Source organism: Empidonax traillii, unplaced genomic scaffold, assembly GCF_003031625.1.
Source record: "Empidonax traillii isolate 1590-97213 ecotype Southwest subspecies unplaced genomic scaffold, ASM303162v1 scaffold584:size400879, whole genome shotgun sequence".
NCBI classification, from domain to species: Eukaryota; Metazoa; Chordata; class Aves; order Passeriformes; family Tyrannidae; genus Empidonax; species Empidonax traillii.
The window spans coordinates 156,360-175,207 of NW_020955777.1; the positions used below are offsets into that span (position 1 = coordinate 156,360).

An 18,848-nucleotide genomic window follows, 5' to 3' on the forward strand; every position below is an offset into this window, starting at 1 on the left:
ATGGATACGAGCTGTTCACGTTTACTTGGAAGCTATTCTGTGTTTCACAGACATGCCTGCACAACACACAGCACACCAAATGAGACTCCTGCTCCCAACACCAGCCCCTGTGGATCCTGGGAAGGTCAGCAACAACAGCTGAGAGACTGCTCCAGAAGTAAAATCCAGAAGGAAAGCATCAGGTGAGGTCAGCATTTGGAAGAGCTTTAGTTAAAATAATTCCATCAACTTTTATCTGAGCAAAGCAGGGTTTTTCAAAACAAGCCCTTTCACACTCATCTGAGAAGGCCTGCATCAGGCCCTTGGCTGCTAAGCTAACCCAGGGGCTCGCAACCAGCACTGCCCTGCCAGTGCTGAGGAGACTGCACTGCTGGGAGGTTTCTATTTCTCTTTAGTGTCAAGCAAATCCTTCAGGTGCCCCTCCAAGCTGATTTCCAAGTGTCAATATACTGCTGGGTTCTCTTTCCTTAAGCTCTTGCTATTGTTAAAATTAGTCACTGATTTTCAAGGCCTGGATAGCTCAGGTACTGGATATTCAGGGAACATCCTGCAAGACCTTATTCTCAGTATGCTCTTTCAAAGCCTAGAAGAAACCAAAGGTTTATTCTCTTGAGCTCTAAATCACTGTACTTTGTCCTTTTTTATTGATCTGAGACCTGAAAGTTCACTCTGACCACGCACATTTTCTCTTTATCTGTAGTTTATCCTCAAGGTGAAACAGAAACTTTGCTATGAGAGACGCTTGACAGCAGGGACAGGCAGGTGTGTGATACCCTGACAGCACTAGAGGCAGGATCTTTCTCTTCACTTTTTTAGGGAGTTGTTCTGCTGACTCTACAGCACCGGAGCTGTAAAAGGCATGACTTAAATATCAGGGCCAAAAGGGCTAATTAGCCCCACATATGGTACCCAGAACTTCCCCACTGCAAGGTTTCTCTAGTTTTTTAACCTTAGGAAATTCTACTTTCTTAACCAGAAAAGTTTTTTAGTAGAGTAACTTCAGGAACAATTTCAATGCTTTCCCCTCCCTTTGCTGCTGGGAGAATTGAAATTACTGGCGGGAATGCCGAGCCTAGTTTGTGCAACAGGGACTGCTAAGGAAAGCTGCACACCAAACGTGCCCGGGTTCCCCTGTAAGGCTCAGGAACAGCATGCTGTGCAACACCCGTGAGTGTCCCGAGCTTCACTTGGGTGACGCTGGAAAAGGAAGGCACAGCTTCCCCTGCCTGCACTAAGAAACTGCTCTTACGTCATCAACTTTGAAGCTGGTTTCAATTCATGTGCCAGAGAACTGAGTCACAGACCCTCTGGTCACGAGGGTGAACCCAGAGGACAAAAGGGCAAAACACCAGTGAGCAGAAAAGCGAGTAACTTCAGCCAAGTGTTTTGAATATTGAATTAGCCAGCTGAAGAAACGGAAAGTTTTGGAGGTGACAATTCTCATACTACCTGAAAGCAGCACCTGAGGTGGCAAGCACGAGTACTCCTGAATGTCACAGTCCCAGGCTGAGTGTGCAAAATGCTGCTGAACAACTGGACTGTTTCTGAAGGCCTCTGCCAGAGCTCGATGGCCCAAGGAGCTGCACAACAAATCTTGTTAGCTAATGGTCCTCGACAGACGAAATCCAACCCTGGAGGATTTGTGAATGAAGAATCTTGGACAAATGCGATATCTTTCTGGCTCCTACAGAGCAGGTAGAATTACCTGGTCTTCCAGCAAGACCTTCCAAAGCACCACAGAGAGCAAGGACAGGTGAAAGATGATTTCCTACAGTGGGATACCTTACTTGGCAAAGAAGGGATCGGTTACCTCCTTCTCATATCAGTTGCAGAGTGAGTTAGTTCAACATGAGTGGCAACCAATCTGGTTGTTGCACATCCCTTCAGATCTAGATTCTGATTGAAAGCTGAGTTCCCAGGTGATCTGTTGGTTTTAAACCCAACATCCCTTTGCATTCTGGTTTTCATGGCACACAGACCACACCAATAACATCAGTTCCCAGCTGCTGTGCTGGCAACAGTGTTTTTCTAAGCTTTACCTGAGCTTTTCTCCGGGACATTGTTCCCACCACAGATTAGGCTGACCACCATCTCCTGCTTCGCTCTTTAAATATTTCAGCACCCTGATGGAACATGGGGCCATCATGAGTCTTTGTAGAACAGTCTCAGACTCCAGCCACAGGCCTCACTTCTCGCCTACTCACTCTTAACCTTACTTAGCCTCAAAGGAAATAAGTTTCACTTAAATTATGGTAAACTAGAATGAACACAAGATGGAAGCTCTGCTGAAGAGGCACTTCCCAGCTTGCAGAAGAACGTGGACAGAAGATGCCTGCACCAAGGCAGTGAGTACACAGCCATTAGTCAGGCAGTGCAACATGCCCACAGCTGTTCTAGTCTGGAATGCAACAGCTTTCACCTCGGAGATGGAAACTAAAGAACCAGTGCCTGCCCATTTGAAACCTTTCATACTGGGGATGGGGGACAATGATGCACGAGCACTTTGTAAACTGCAAAACACTGATAGCCTTTTGATTTATCCTGTCACTGACTACTGCAAGAGGGGGACAGCCACGGGCAGTCCTTGGAGACAACTCATCCAGGACCTCTGGAGAGAGGAGTGCTGCTGTCAGAAGGTGGACAGCCTTGGAGATGTGGGAAGGGGCCCGTGCCCACGAAGAACCAGTGCCTATCTAAGTCAAACTGGAGTGTTATTCAGTAAATGCAGATTCTGAAGGTGGAACACAACTATTTCTGCTTCAGAGAGCAGTGAAACTCACCCAGAGGAATGCAATGGTGCAACAGCCAGAGAAAGGTAGGGATTGTAAAGCCCAGAGGAACCCCCTGACATCCCCCAGCACGACTGTGCATTACCAGCCACAGGCACTCACACTGCCACTCTTGTGCCTGATCCCATGACAATCAGCTGAACCACAGAACACCTTTCCAGAAAGAGCCTGTCTCGACTGACAGAGGACAATGACAGAGGTTATTGCCAGCACAGCTCCGGGCTGCAGCTGCTAAAAACCTGCAAGTGCCTTCCTGGGGAGAAGCAAAGAAAGATGACCCACCAGACAGCACACCTGAGAACACACACTGAATGGTGCCAGGAGCACCTCGGCTCAGCCTTTAACCAGAACCCCACATTTGCAACACAAAGCTCTCTTCACTCCTCTCTCCCTGCACCATGATTAGGCTTTCAAGCAGTGCTGCAGCAGTGCAGCACGCTAAGCCGAGCTTTGGCAGCACACAGCATTCTCAGCACTTACAGGAGAGAATTACAGGTATGAAAATGTATCGAATTAAAATAACTATGAGTAATGCTTGCTCAGAAGAAAAATAAATACTCCATACTGTGGGAAAATGTTTAAATATGCCTCTGAATGGAATCTTCAGCAAAATTATTTGCTTTGACATTGGTATTTGTTTTAGGCTGTCTAAATAATTCAAGTACTTTCCTTACATTACTTCTCCTTGAAATAAGAGTTTCATGTTTATTATTCATTACTCAGGTGGGGAGCTCTGTTTGCTACAAAAGTAAGTGGAACAACCGAGTGCAGTAAGGCGAGATGTGGGACCCGAACGTGGCCCGTGAGCTTTGTACTCAAAAGCATTCCCCACCCAAGCAGCAGAATATAACCTACAGCCACTAAAGGCGGCAGGAGTAAAACACAGTTTCTTCCTCAAACAAGATTCAACTGCTAAAATAAAACCACCCAAGTTGCGATTCTTTTTGTCCACCACCAATCTGCCCCCACAGCAAGCTGTTTCTGACCCCACTCAGCACAGCCCTGTCCAGGTCAGGCATTTTCCCTGTCATTCCAAACCCACCTCGTGACGAGAGCTGCTGTAATTAAAGATGGCAAAATTTAACACACACCCTCTGTGTGAGCAGTTCCATTAAGTCGATACCATTACTATTCATCCTCAGGAAGAGTTATATGATCTGCTCTCTGCCCACCTGCATGAACTCCTTCATTCCCTTGCTGCTCAGCTCCAAACCTGATCCTGCCCTGTGCCTGACACAAAAAGGTGTTCTGCACCTAACACATCCCCAGAGCTGGAACTGAGAGGGGAAAGGGCACCCTGCACTCCAGAGCCAGCCTCATCGGAATCACAAATGGAGCAGCTGATACCTGTGTCTCAGTGCAGCTGATTTAATAAACCTGCTTCCACACCTCATGGGGTGTTGGGTTTAAAACAGTCCTTGGAGCTCAGATTTCACCGGCACAACGCTCAGCATATTTTGAGCTCTTTTCTGTGCTTGTCCCGCACTGCCAAGGCATTTTGTTCAGAGGTCAGAAATGTGGGCATGCTACCGTAAAAGTCAGGAAATCATTTACAGAATGCATAAAAATTGCTCTGCAGGGCAGTGCCTCAGCGCCGAGAGGACATGACATCATCTCTTTGCTGCATAAATAAATTTGGTTAATGTACAGCCTCTAATGCGCAATAATCCAATGTTTCAAACACAAAAAGATCCAATCCAATTTCATTTCTCTGCTGACGAGAGTGGAATTCAGCAGGAGACAGCAAGTATTTCAGAAAAAATGTGCAGGCCAGCATTTGTCACTATGTGACAACTACCTCCAGCTACCACATTCCTCCTTCCCAGGGCAAGAGACGTGTTTTGCACACCTCCAAAGGAAAATATTTGAAACCAGAGCTTTGTTATCCCTCTGCTTTCTTTTTTTTTTTTTTTTCCAAATCTGGAAACCAACATCATTACCAATCACAGAAACCTAATCAAAACCATTTGAATACACCGCCAAAAAGGTTCATAACTGGTGAGACTGATGAGGTGAGAAAGGGAGTCAGTACAAGCTTGTGAGTGAAAGGAAAGGCTGGGATGGGATGGCCCTGCTGTGGTCAGTGCTTACCAGCCAGGGCCTTGATGCGGGAGCGCTCGAACAGGCGAGCAGAGCTGTTCTCGTTGTCCCAGTCGTCCACATCCCAGCGGTTGTTGACATCGCTGTACTGCTGTTGGATCTCAATGTTGTCGTAGTCTGTCGCTACCGTCGTCGTCATCCTGAGTCTTCCTAACCTCTCCTCACCATCAGATTCCTCTTAAAAACCTCTGTGAAAGACATAATAATAATAATAATAATAATTTAGACGATATACATATATTGGAAGAGAATCATAAAGTCTAAGCTCAAGACTTCTGGTATCAAAAATCCGTGACCTGAAGCACAAGCCCAAGAACAGGTGAGATACCAATGAGTCCTTCAGAGGACAAATAAAGGAACACATATTCTTTAAAAATTAAGTGCTTCACAAAAGCCATCAGCTTTGATGCATACACATATCCAGAATGTTCAGTGCCACAAAGTGGGATATGTACGGATCGGTGCAGTAAGACAATTTCACGATTGTTATTTTCAAAAGCAGCCCAAGAGCTTTATAGATCTGTGAGTGTTGGCTAAAACATATGGACCTGTGGGTAACTCAGCTAAGAAAAGCCTCAAGCGCAAAGACAACCTCAATACCTTTACAAAATGGTGTAAATACCGATGGAAAAAAAAAAAAAAAAAAAAAAAAGCAGATTCTTAAAAGGCCACATAAGCATTTGACCAGCAGAAGCCTTTTGACATGGACCTGAAGAAATATTTCCATCTCTGCATGCAAATGCTGACTTTGTGACTGGTCCTGGCAATTTATTTATGAACTAATCCAGATAAAACCAACTAATTAATGCATTGCTTTGAACTTTCTCCAACAACACCATGGCACCCACCAACGCAGCTCTTGGGGTGAGGTTCTCCTCTTTCAGGCAGTCGGGTGCTGTTGCCATTTTTATTCTGTTTTCTAGCAGGAATTTGCATGTATTTATCAGCACTAGCTGTAAGTGAGGCAGACGCCTCTTGGGGAGGAGGAGGGAGGTTGTACAGGGATCTGAGCCCTGCGGGAAATGCGCTGGGCATCAGTCAGAGCTCAGGGAGACCCCGGGGTAGGCCCTGAGGAGCACAGGGAACACAGGAACACACAGCCCGCCTTTGTAAAACATAACACTCACTAGAAATGCAGTTAAATACGTGGGCAAGGCCGAGCCCCCTCACAGGGGCCGAGCCCCCTCACAGGGGCCGAGCCCCCTCACGGCTGCCGCGCGGGCACGGCCGGGGGAACGGGGGCTGCCTGAGGCCACAACCGCCCTCATGGGCAGCGGGCTCGGGGCTCACGGCCGGGCCCACCCCGAATGGCCGGGGCCGCCCTCCCCGTGCATCCAATCTCGCCCTCACGGCAACTCCGGGACGGCACCTCACGGCGAAGCCGACCTCGCCCTCACGGCCGGGGCCGCCCCTCACCGAGCATCCGATCCCGCCCTCACGGCCGGGGCCGCCCCTCACCGAGCATCCGATCCCGCCCTCACGGCCGGGGCCGCCCCTCACCGAGCATCCGATCCCGCCCTCACGGCAGGTCCGGAACGTCCCCTCACGGCGGATCCGATCCCGCCCTCAGGCGGAGCCCCGCCCGTCCCTCACGGCCGAGGCGATCCCGCCCTCAGGGCCCGCCCCGCTGGCGCCACCTGCCGGGCGCGGGGGGGCCCAGCACGGCTCCTCCCGACATGTCGCGACATAAATCATCCCGCGGGCGACAAACAGCGTGTTACCGTCACTCATCGGCGGCGTCAATGCCCCGGCCGGCCCCGGGATCGCGGCCCCGCCCGGTGTGTCCCGTCCCCGGCCGGCGGGTGTGTCCCGCAGAAGGCCCGCGGTTACATAAGGGGCTGTTACGGCGGGCGGTGACGGCGCTCGGCCCGCGCAGCAGGTGGGAAGCGAAGGGCAGGGAAGGGCAGGGAAGGGCAGGGAAGGGCAGGGAAGGGCAGGGAAGGGCAGGGAAGGGCAGGAGCCGCCTCAGCCCCCCAGGGAGAGCGCCAGGGAAAAGGGCTCCGGGGAAGGGCGTCCGGACGGCGATCCCCCGGCAATGCCCGCAGGAGCCGCGCACGGATCGGTCCTGCCCCCCGCAGGGACCGCGATGGACAAACAAAAGGATGGAGCGAAGGCGGGGGGAAGGATTAAATCCCACTCGCGGCGACGCTGCACGGCACTCACCAGCTGATCCTCAGCGAGCATCAGGCCTAGGCAACAACCTCCCAGTGATCCCTGGACACGGGCACGAATCAGGGTTAATTCCAATTAAATCCATGGAGCAACCAGGGTATAAACAACAAGGGGGAACAGATTGGTCGACAGCATCAGTTTCCTTTTTGTCTATATTCACCAGTGCCCAAGCAAGAGAAGATGGAAAAGCTGCATCTCCAGCTGTCAAAATAAAAGCTGTGACCCCAAAATCGGGATGCAGTGACATGTAATTCAATATAGATGGAACAAGCCATGGGGTTTCATTTGTTTATGTATCTGTGCTGTTTAGACATAAACATAACTAGATCCAGAATAAATTCAGCTCCAACTTGTGCTTTATCACTTCTCTCAGCCTCCCTGAGCATCACACAAACAAAATCTATCCCAGATAAAGCTAAATTGAGCATGAAATGGCCTGTTATCCCCCACCTATAGGGCTGGAAAACTTGCATCCTTGTTCTCATTCTAATAAAAGCAGTGCCTCTTTCCCTGACATCAAGTTCCCTTTCCTGGGATGCGGCTCCACGGCACAGGGACAGCAGAGAGGGAGGGCAGGGATAAAAATCAGCACCTTCCATGGCAAGGGAGGGGCAACACAGTGGAATCCTGATCCCAAAACAGACCCAGCTCCACAGTGTGCAGCCACCGCCTCCAGCCTATGCTGGAAAACCGTTTTCCTTGACTCCTGCTGCAGCTGATCCAGCACAACCTGCTGGAGCCTCCGGGAACAGGGAGGGAAGATAAACACGAGCTCCAGCAGAAACCTCCAGGCTCTGCCTGCAGGAGTGCAGGTCCTGCAGCTGGGCTGGGCCTCAACAGCACATCTTGGTTCTACATTAAGGATGTCCCCGTATGACTCGAGAGACACCAGCAACTGCCCAGAGAATAACGGGGGGGGGGAAATGGCTGGGAACTTTTCTGGAGCTCTTAAAGCAGCTGAGTCCGCTGTTAACGACCTTGAGTGTAACTGTCACCCGTGGAATCAGCCCTGCACTGGAAGGACACGTGCTGAACACCCTGTGTGTGTATAACATGTCACACACACACACTTACAGATTTATTTCGACCTGACACCTGCAGCGCTCTGCACAAAGCACCCACCAACCCCCCAGAGAGACCCCCACGGAACACAGAGCACAGGGACTGAGGGAAACCTTTGTCACTAAACATCCTGGCCTGGCTTTAGGCTGAAACACCCAGCTAATAAAGGAACAACGTTTTCTGGGGAGAGCCAAAGGCAGCACAAATTCCAGCTGTCAGCATCCCGGGCAGCATCCTCCAAGCCAAGCCACAGTGAGGTTTGGTAAACACAGGCACACTGGAATCCAGGCACTTTAGGAATGGCAGGTCCCAGTTTCATCACCATTCCCAAATCAGACAGGCTCGAGGATGTCATATAGGGCTTAAAAGGCTCTGGGGTTTCCCAGCTAGTCCAGATGCTCCTAAAGTCACCTGCCAGCGCTGGCTGCACCTGGGCTTGGAGATATTAGCAGGCAATTCCAGGGATGAGGAGGCACAGGGGTGTACTAATAAACAGTATGGAGCAGCTCCAGGCCCTGAACCCACAGCACAGGCCCACCAGGACGGGCAAAGAAAGGTCTGTGCAGTCCCAAACTTCTTCACTAATAAACCACAGCACTTGCCTTCTGCCACGGATACAGTACCAGAGGACCTCAAGAGACAAAAGAGATCAAACCATTTCGTTTCAAAGCATTCTTTAAAACCTATTGCATAAGTGGAGGGCGGGTGGGTTGGCATTATCTTCAAAAAGAAGGAATGGCTGGAAGAAAAAAAAAAAAATCAGCTACCAGGAAGAGCATTTTCTCAGACAGCTTTCAAAGGCCATATCCAGGGGTCAGACCTTTTGTATTTATTTATATAAATACACCAGATTCTGCTCTGTTTTCTCCTCAGATAATAGAAAATAAACAGGTTTTTTTCAGCCCATCTGAAGAATGAATTCATTTAAAAAAAATTCATTGGCTACTTTTAAATGCAATCATGTAATTCACGAAACAGGCCGAGACTGTAATCCCTGAAGTTCTGCCATAACCACACATCTGGAATTACTTCCTAATAGTTACATTTATCTTTAAAGTAAACACTGTTTTTTTCAAGAGTTACTATTCTTCCAAGAAACACGCTAAGCTGTACTTAAGACTCATGTTACTCTTACCGAGGATTGTCAAGAGGTTTTCATGGGGTTCTGATTGAAGGAAATATATTTTGAGCAGCAATGCCCAAATAGTCTCACTGCTTATGTAAACAGACACACTACCCAACCTAGCACAGGGTTTGGTTTTTTTCTGGCAATAAAGCTGAATTGTGTGTTTCTCTTGCATTCCCACTGCACGTGTGACGGGGCTGAAAAGGGGACAGGGACACCTCCACCTGCAGGTCACCAGAGCACACGGGGCTGGGGACAAGCACGAGCACAACCACCGTGACAGGGACCCTACAGATCAGATATGTGCCTCAGAGAAACCAGAATTACACACTCCCTCCTGTCTGGTGTCCCTCTGAAACCAAGGCTGGGCGAGCACAGAAACCAATTCCATCACCCTTTTTGCAGGATCCTTTCCCTCCCAGTCTATACTTCTCTCCTACTGCTGGCTCAGAGCATCTCATCAGTCCAGCAAATTCACTTTAAAGCAGTGATTATTATTAAAAAAAGTAAAATCTAATTAAAATATAAACAAACTTTGCATTTATTCTGAGCAACATTCAGCTCCCTCCTAACAGCAGCACAACAGACATTTAATAATTTTGGAAATGTCATTTTAAACTGATATTTAAGCTGGGAAATGGAAGTTCCTCTCAACTCCCAGCCTCTAGCAACATTTTGTCACCCCATCAGGGTGAGATTTTCACCTTAAGCTTCCTCAAAGAGGAAAGTGGCCCAGGCACGGGTCAAGAGGGGCACCTTTGGAGAGGCTTGAGGGGGGATACAGAATGAAAATACACAAACACCCCCACAAGTCAAATCCTCGAGTATCCACAAAACACTGGTCAGAAACCCAGGGCTCTACAGAACCCTTGGATCGAAACACTGAACTCCTGAGCGTAAAAGAGCTGAGAAAGACTGGAAAATGCACCTCCCAGTTCCAGCCCTCCCCTAACCAGGAGCCCAGGAGGTGGGTTCCAGCCTCTCCCCCTGCTCAGGCTTTGTGCTGCTGAACTGCAGCACAGAACTTCCAGGGACAGGAGCTTCCCTGTCCTGACAGGGCAGTGAGGATAACACACTCCCATTCTGGCTTGTTGTTTCAGCTGCTAAACCAATCCCAAAATAATGAAGGCAGTAACTCAGCAAGGCTGTGACTCCCTTGACCTCCAATATTCCCTCTCTCGCATGCAGGGTCTGGCTCCCAACCCCATCTTTCCCTCAGCAAACAGAACCCCAGTGTTCCTGCATTTTCCAGCCCCTGAGTGCTCCGTGCTTTTGTCTCTGCTTCCCCAGCCCATTGTACTTTGTGGTGCCAGCTCCTCTGGCTGTCCAGGCCCCAGGACGTGGAGGCCGAGAGCCCAAAGCTCCCTGAAAGGTCACAGCCAAGGGGGGACAGGCTGTGCTACCAGGGACTCAAATGCCACAATCAGCGTGTAGGGCACTCCAGGAATGCACAAACAAGGCAAGACTGAAGCCTCTTTATTCCCAATCCAGGCTGGAAAAGCCTGCAAAGGTCATTAAAATCATGCAGCCCGTCCTTCACGAGTGAGCTCTGCTTCCCACAGCTCAGATAACCCATCACTTGAAACCACTGACCGGGGAGTTGGGAGTGATTTGCAGCCTCTTATTTTCCTTCTGAGGTCCCTGGGATATCAGGCTCCAGCTGGGACATGGGTACACATGAAATGAGCGCTGAAACAACTCGAGGAAGTGTTTGTGCTGCTCTCTGTGAACAGCAAGTGCCCCCCTGGAGACCCCAGTGCTGCCAGGGGGGGACTGGTGCACACCCAGCACCACGTGCACACACAAGGAGGCCAGCACAGCCAAGGGCACAGAGGAGCTCAGAGAGATGAAAATAGGTTATTTAGTGAACAGGAATCTCTACTTCAAACCTTCCAGTTCCAGCACGGACCATTAAAACCTTCTGACCTGATTCTCTCCGCGTTTAGAGGGACAAAGTGTCATCCTGTTTCACACCCATTACCTCACAAATCTGGATTCCACCTTTCCCTGAAGACTTTACAATCATTTAATAACTTCAATAATTTAATTGATATACAGCATCCTAATTTGTCCTCTGGAACCTGAGGCAGCTCCACCCAGCTGAGGACACAACCCAAGATGTGCCAATGTCATCTGCAGAGCCTCCTAAACACAGGGGCAGGGAGAGGCTTCAGATGGATTTCTTCCCTGAACAGATATTGCCTCAACCATCCTCTAGAGAAGCCCATGCTCCTCCACCAACTCTACAAACCATGAAAAGTCTAAAGCAGAAAGAAAATTGGAGACATTTTAGGTAGAAAGTGGCAGGTTTGGGAAAGAAGTTAATAAAGAGGAGCACAAAGATGAGGCAGAACTGAACTTACTGCTCATAACACGTCAGGGTGGAGTGAGTGAGCACAGAATCCCTCCTGGGACTGCCTTTCCTTTCCCCTCATCACTCGAAGAATGTAGAACACATTGTGCCAAGCTGCTGAGGGGAGGGCTCTGTGCTCAGCCCTCAGCTCCTTCCTCCACCCCTGCTGACAGGGAGAGGCTGCTGGGATCCAGCAGAGCCTGTGTTCCACAGCACACCCAGGGGGGCTGTGGGAATAAATCCCCCCAACACCGCCAGTGCCAGGCCCAGCTCGAAGAACACAACCCCTTGGTTTAGTTTTTAGGGAAAACACAGAGCACTCAACCTCCTTCCCTGTGTGTTTGTGGCTGTCCTTCAAGGATCACTGCTGGGCAAGGTGAGTTTTGTACGAGTACAGTTCAACTGCAGTACCCACAGCAGGGAGCCCAGGGCTGCTCTGGTGAGATCCACACATGGCTTCGACTCACAAACCACCCTGGTATCCAACATGGCCAAAAGAGATGTAACTCAGCACCCAAAGCATCTGCTGAAACATCAGCTGGGCATTCTCTGAACCCGCCATCCTGTTCTCTGCTTCTGAGGTAACAAAGGCATTGCCACAGATTTCAATCCGCAGCTCTTGGTCAATTGCTTTTGAAAAACACTTTCACCACCTTCATAGTGTTTCCTGTGTCAGTGAAAGACAGCTCTGGAACTATTAGGATATCTGGGAGTGCCCTGCCATGCAAATGGCTTAGCTGGAGAACGCCTGGGGCACCAGCTCTGCTCTGCAGTTTCTCTCCCCACGTCCATTCCTGCATCCTTTCTAAGTTCTACATCCCAGCTTTTAGATTTCCCAGCCATTCTCAGGAAGAGCTGCATTTCTGAGTAGGGTAACCCATCCAGAAAGGGCCTGTTCCAAAGCCTAGGCCTGGGGAAGGTGTTCCCACGGAGGAAAATTCAAGTGTCAGTTAACAAGTTTTAAACAAATCTGCCAAATCTGCCGCTTAGACTTTGCAGCCTTGTCCTGGGGCTCGGCCATCCAGGAATAAAAGCAGCTGGGTCACTTTGAAAAGTGAGAAACCAGCAGCAAACCCAGGGCCTGTGTTCTGAGGGGGACTGGAATAGCATCCTGCATGCTGGGAGGGCTTTACAGGACAACTCCTGTGGGCACTGATCCGGGGGCTCATCTGCACCCAGCACCCAGTCCTTTTTCTGAGGAATACCACTGTCAGCAGGCCACTAGACACTAAACACTCAGAGAGAAGATTTTGACCATGGAATTGCTGATGTATTTCACTAGTTATCAACAGGCTTCCAAAGAAACTACCAAAAAAAATTCCTTCCCCAGTCACAGAGCATTTAGAGGACAATATTTAGTATTGCCATGTTCTGGAGGCTATCTGTGGGTTGACCTTCACCAAAGGAATGCGAAAATACAGGGCAACTGTCTACAGTGGTATTTACCTTTTTCCACATCGGAAAAAAACACCCAAGAAGTCTTTTTTATTAATTTTTCAAGTGCTCATGCAGAGCAGAGTCCCAGTAAAAACCAGGTACCCTTGGAAAGGAGTTTCCCGTGTTCTGTTCTCTGCTCTGACCCAGCTTAGGAGAAGCAGAGCCTTGGGAACCTGCTGTGTGTGTGGGAAGGGCTGGAAGCAGAGCCACTCCTGCTGCCTCGGGCCTGTCAGACAGCTGGCTCCCCTTTGGATGAAGGCACCACAGTCTGTGCAGAAGGAGCTTCACTCTCGACCCCAGCCACGACCCAACCTTGGCAGGCAGTGCCAGACACCCCGAGTGCCCTCGGTGACATCACTGTTTATTTGGACAGCGCTCCGGCAAACTGGCAGTGCCAGGTGGGACCTGGCTGAGCAGCATCACGGAGACAGCGGCAGCCCAAGGGCCCTGACAGTCTGTGACCCACAGCTCAACATCCCTCGGGGGAAAGGAGCCCCTCGGGAGTCACTCGGCCGTTCAGGAAACGCTGCGATTGCCTCTGTGTGACCACACAGCTGTTGATACGGGCTTGTATCTGTTTTATTCATTCAAGTGAAGAGAGCCACAGCCAAGTTTCTGGGGAGGGACAGGCACCAGAGGTCTGTGCCACGGGGCTGCTTCAACCGCAAAGCCAGAACCAGAGGGTTCTGCCCCACTTCTGTGTCCCACCCAGAAACGACCCCGAACTACATTGGCAGCGAGAGCCCCCCCAGCCGTGCCCTGGCTCAGAGTGAGCACAAGGGCTGCCTCAGGCACTGCCACGCTTCCCTCAGGAGCACATTCCCGACTCCGGAGGAGATGCGATCGCTCTGACCTCCTTACGGGAGGAGGCTGCCAAATAAATACCCAGGCTGAGCGCCCAGCCAGCCGCCGTCCCCATTGCCCTTCTGTCCCCCTCTCCACGTCCACTCCCCACCCCTCCCCACGGTCCCAGCCCAACCAGCACACACTGACGCTGAGGCTGAGCGGGAGCCGCAGCTCTGCCCCTGCTCCCTTTCCCGATCCCAGCCCAGGAGGAGGATGCCGCCCACCCGGCTCCTGCCGCAGTGCCGGAACGAGAGGCAGCCGTGGGAGGCTCAGCACACTCCCCACCCTGCCGTGCCCCTGAGGGAGAGGGCACGAAAACAGGCAGGAATGTCAAGCCACGCCGATTTACACCTCGACAAACCTCCTCCGTGCCGCAGGTTTTTATGTAAGGGCAGGGAAAGGCTCCATCACTCAGCCCAGGAGGAGAAATCCGGGACAGGCTGTGTGATGGAGCCTCCTCCCTCTCGGAGCTGCTGCTCGGGGGAGGCTGCCTGATCGATGACAACTTCCAGCGAGGAAGAATGAGACCGAGCTGTTCTGGCTCTGCCCCCAAACTGCAGAGCAGCGGTGGGAAACCGCACCCAGGGAGACGCCCAGGGAGAAAAGGATGTTTTGTTGCGGAGGCTTTTGTTCTGGACTCTGTTTATTAGCGATATTTCACAGCCAGGCAGGCATGGAAGCAATTTAAAGGGCCAGCCTGGCTGAAATAACCTGCTACGCAGTCGGCAGGTTTTGAATTAGCAAACAAACAAGCAGCAAACCCCAGATGCCGGGGGCGGGAGCGGGAAAGGGTTTGCTGACACGCTCCCAAAGGGAAGAGCAGGCACAGAGCTGGAGCAACAGCTGGCTGCTGCAGCACACGGAGCTCCAGCACCAACCCCGGAGTCAATGTCATTCTCGTCAAGGAAAATAAACGCAGAATAACTTGGAACAACTTCTGTTTCGGTGAGATGATGTGAAGACAGTGCTTAGCTGTTGGTGAAGGAATACTGGTATTCCTCTGGATTAACAACGGGTTGGAAAGTGAACTGAGAAACAGAGCAGTGTGATACTAAACACCCCCTTGAAAACAGGGGTGTTAAAAATGGTCCTGCCTATCAGCACAAACTGCAGCAGCACTGCACATGCACAGCCCTGACTGTGCTAAACCAAAACCGCGGCCAAAGCTGCTTGGAGAAGGATCCTTCCCCAGGAAAGGAGGGAAATGTCAGCAGTCAAGTAAATCACCAAGTCAGACAGTGCATGGCACGATCCTACAGGGCCAACAAGATTTCTGGTTCAAGTAACCAAGCACAGCTTGAGCCGCTGGCTCCCAGAGAGGAGGAAATGTGTCTCATCCTCCCCAGGGGAAACAAAACACATCATCCACTCATTAGTTCCTTGGCAGGGGAACCCAGAGCACCACATCCAAACTGGCCTCCTCATCCTGAACTAAACCTCTAGGGGGTTGGTGGGCACTGACCAGAGGAAGACAGCAGGTAAACCCGAGCAGATTCCCTGCGTTTGCCCACATGGAAGTTTTAAATGGACACCAGCTGTTAATTCCTTTCTACATTCTTCACATTTTTTTCGGCCAACTCCCGACAAGACTAACAGAAACCTTTCCCCTTCAGCTTTCATCTGATGCATAGATAAAATAGTCAGGCAAGGAAAAGAAATATATATCATAACTGCCTTCACTGCAATGCACGCCTGCAGGCCCTCCCAGCATCCCGGCCCTGGAGATGGGTTAAAGAGCCTTAATGCCAGCTCAATTAAGTCAATTTGCTATTCAGGACATTTGTGACCAAACAGTTTGAGATCCATCCCGGGAGGAAAAAGCACAAGGGCCAGAATTTAAAACCCTGGGAAATAAGATGAGAGGAGGGAAGCAAAAGCCCAGAAAAGCTGCATCTTAAATAACTCAGGTTGGTATTTTGGTTCTTTGATGTTTCTACTGTGGTTAAGTATTTATTTTTTTTTGTTATAAATATTTTAGTGCACATCCCTATGTGCTGCCTCATGAGAGATAGAGATATTTATCATTTTATATGTGACACAGCGATGACTCTTTCCAGGTTTTCCATGTCAGTTTGCTAACGCTCGGAGTGTTGTCCCGCACGCCACCCCTGAGACGCTTCTCCCAGCAACTCCAGCTCCTCCAGCCAAGGACAGCCACCACAGAAACCCCGACCAGCCCTGCCCAGCTGACCCCTCAAAGCCTGGAACTCGGCTGCACAACCAGCCAGAGGCGTTTTCCAGGAGGCAGGGCCGGGAGAAGGGCTCCTCTGCTCCCCAGGGCCACAGACGCCGGTTCCCCGAGAGCAGCCCGGGGCACGAGGCCCTGCGCCTTATTCACAGCTCTGCGTCCTCCAAGCAAAACAGGCAAACAAACACACCAATGACACTGGCTTCTTCCCAATATCCCACTATTGCTGTTGGCACTTGGCTCCAAACAGCTCCTGGCCCCACACAGGCAGGGTTTGGTGTGCAGGGAGCCGCCCGCCCCGCACACCCCGGGAAGGGAAACGGCCACGGGAACAAAATAACAGCAAAGTGGCCCCAAACCTTCACGGCTCTTTGCCCTGGGCTCACAGGGAAGCAGCACAGAGTACTGTACCACACCCAGGTCTCAGACCCATCTCATGACACACGGGGGAGGAACCTCGAGCAAAGCCACTGTGACCGTGTGGTCACTCGGGGTGCAGAGCCCCAGACCCGCCGACAGACCCCACGGCCACGACAGCGAAGAAAAACCTGCACAAGGCAACGACACGGAAAATATCTGATGGTTATTTCTTTCTGATTGGAGCTTTTTTTGTCTGGGAAATGGATCCTGAGCTGGCACAGGCCCAACCCAACAGCTGCATTGCTTTCCTACTTCCACAAACACTGGAAAAGTCAGCCAAAGCCCTGTTTGTGCTGGCAGACACCCAAGATTTTATTATTATGTACTATTAGTTCATAGTGAGAAATGTGCACTACAGGAAGAAAAAAAAGCCTGGAGAAGCTCAATAATTAGGTACAGATGTTGAAGATTTATGGAGCTCTCCCCAGTGGACAGGATCTTTCAGATTGTTTCTATCACCTGTTTGCTTTTGGAGTTTTTAATAAGATAACTATGTGTGCTATCCTGGAAGAATATTCCAGAATTCCTCCTGCAGAAACCAATAACTTCTGATCTCCAATTGTCTCCTCTTAGTAACAATCTCCCTTCAGAGTTCCATAAATGCCACTCGATATTCATTTCATATTTAAATAAGATCTTGGCAGTTGTTTTCATTATCTGGCAACTTTCGAAAGCAATCAGACCATTTCTTTCTTACTTCATGGCCCAAAAACTAAACCTGACACATCATGCCAGATCCCCAGCAGTTAGAATTCATGATTAAACCTCTCAGTATTCCAAATACCTAATGATTTTCACCTTTTTTTTTTTTTTTCCTTTCTATTATCTGGCAAGCAACATCTGCTCAATGTTTTTGGGGACCGCTCCTTCCCTGGGACAAAGAGCCCAAACCTCACCGAGGCCAAGGCTCAGGTTAAGCTGCCTGCAAAAGTAACCCAGTCCCAGCCAGTTTGGTTCATTAAAAACCAATTCTACAAAAGATTTGGGAGGTGCAAAGTTCTGGGGCCGAGAACAACCACCAGGAAAGGACAAACACAGGGAAGTCACTGGTATTTTTCACAGCCGGTCTGTGATGGTTTTGCCATTTCAAATTACATCACAAGCAACTTCTGTCCACCAGCACAACAGGGCAGAAGGAGGTACGTACATTCCACTTGGCTGTTTCTCCAAGGCATTTACAGAGGAGGCTAAACCACCAAAAAGAGGTGGTATGGCTGCAAACCAACACAGCGATGCTTGTGCTGCGGCCCCCAGGCTCCCTCCCCTCCCTGCCCAAACACACCTGCACTTGGCCAGAAAACCTGGCACTTCCCTCCACCTTTCCCACAGCTGCTGGTAAATCCTTCCTGAGCGGTGATTTCATCCTCCCCAGCCCCTGGCTGACACATCACAGGTCACATGAAGGTCGGGACCTCGCTACAGATTCAGACACCCAGTTCCCAGCTGAAAATGAGTCAGTCTGGTACATTTGGTTGGAAGAAGTTTACGGAGATTAAAGTTTGTCCTACAGCTCTGAAATGCACTTTATCAGTCACAACTGTGCTTTTAGGGAAGAAACACCTCCACTACACACTGACTCCATCCCTGGGCAGTTACGGAGCTGTTTTCTGCTGTTCACAAGGGGTGGAGCGATGGCCTGAAACCCTCAGTCCTTTTGGTTGTGGTTCTTCCAGGTGTATAAAACATGGCTCAGAAACAGTGCTGTTTCTCTCAGAATTTGCACAGGCCACCCAAATCTGCTCTAAAGTCCAACCTGAGGCACGAAAGCAGAATTCAGTTCAATTCACAGGGTTGGGGTGTATTCATTTTGTCGGGGTTTGCTTTGCTTTCATCATCAGATCTGCATCTGTCCAGGTGCCTCCAAGGACAGCAAAGCTGCAGCACACTCTCTGTGGCTCATCGTATCCAGCTCCACTGTAGTTCCTGGAGTCACATCCCTGCATCCAGGGCTTCCTATGGAAAACCCTGTCCCTGAATTTCAGCAGACTAAGGGCTTGAATTGGGTTATGGAAATAGATGAAGCAATTCCTACGTGGGAAGGAAGAGACATCCTTCACTTGCCCTCACTGCTTGGCCTCCGAACAGATGAGTCCCTATGTCAATATTATCTTGTGTCATGTACCTACAATGATTCTTTAATCTAATAAGGATTAAAAAGCTATAAAGGAAGAATAAGAACAGCAGGGTGATACAGCCATGAAGGAACCCTCGCAGCCCAACAGCAGAACCTTATTTAGCTTTTGCTTTGGAAAGGCTCAGGCTCTCACAAATTTCATTTTCACCCGCAGATTTACACTATCAAAAACCTCCAACAAACCCCCCAAAAAACATCGCAGCCCTGGGGCCATTTAGAAA

General features: G+C 50.1%; 1 protein-coding gene across 5 annotated transcripts in view; it reads right to left on the minus strand.

The window, feature by feature from the left end:
• Nucleotides 1–18,848, minus strand: part of SPTBN1 (spectrin beta, non-erythrocytic 1) — a 110,993-nt gene that overhangs the window by 72,593 nt on the left and 19,552 nt on the right. For 3 of the 5 annotated variants that reach the window (XM_027898219.1, XM_027898223.1, XM_027898222.1), the window contains exon 2: nt 4,881–5,077. In XM_027898219.1, the coding sequence (XP_027754020.1) occupies nt 4,881–5,028 (148 nt within the window). In that variant the 5' untranslated portion in view covers nt 5,029–5,077. Of the gene's footprint in view, nt 1–4,880; nt 5,083–6,610; nt 6,729–18,848 lie in introns of those variants that run through there. The other 2 variants (XM_027898220.1, XM_027898221.1) reach the window with 2 other exon arrangements.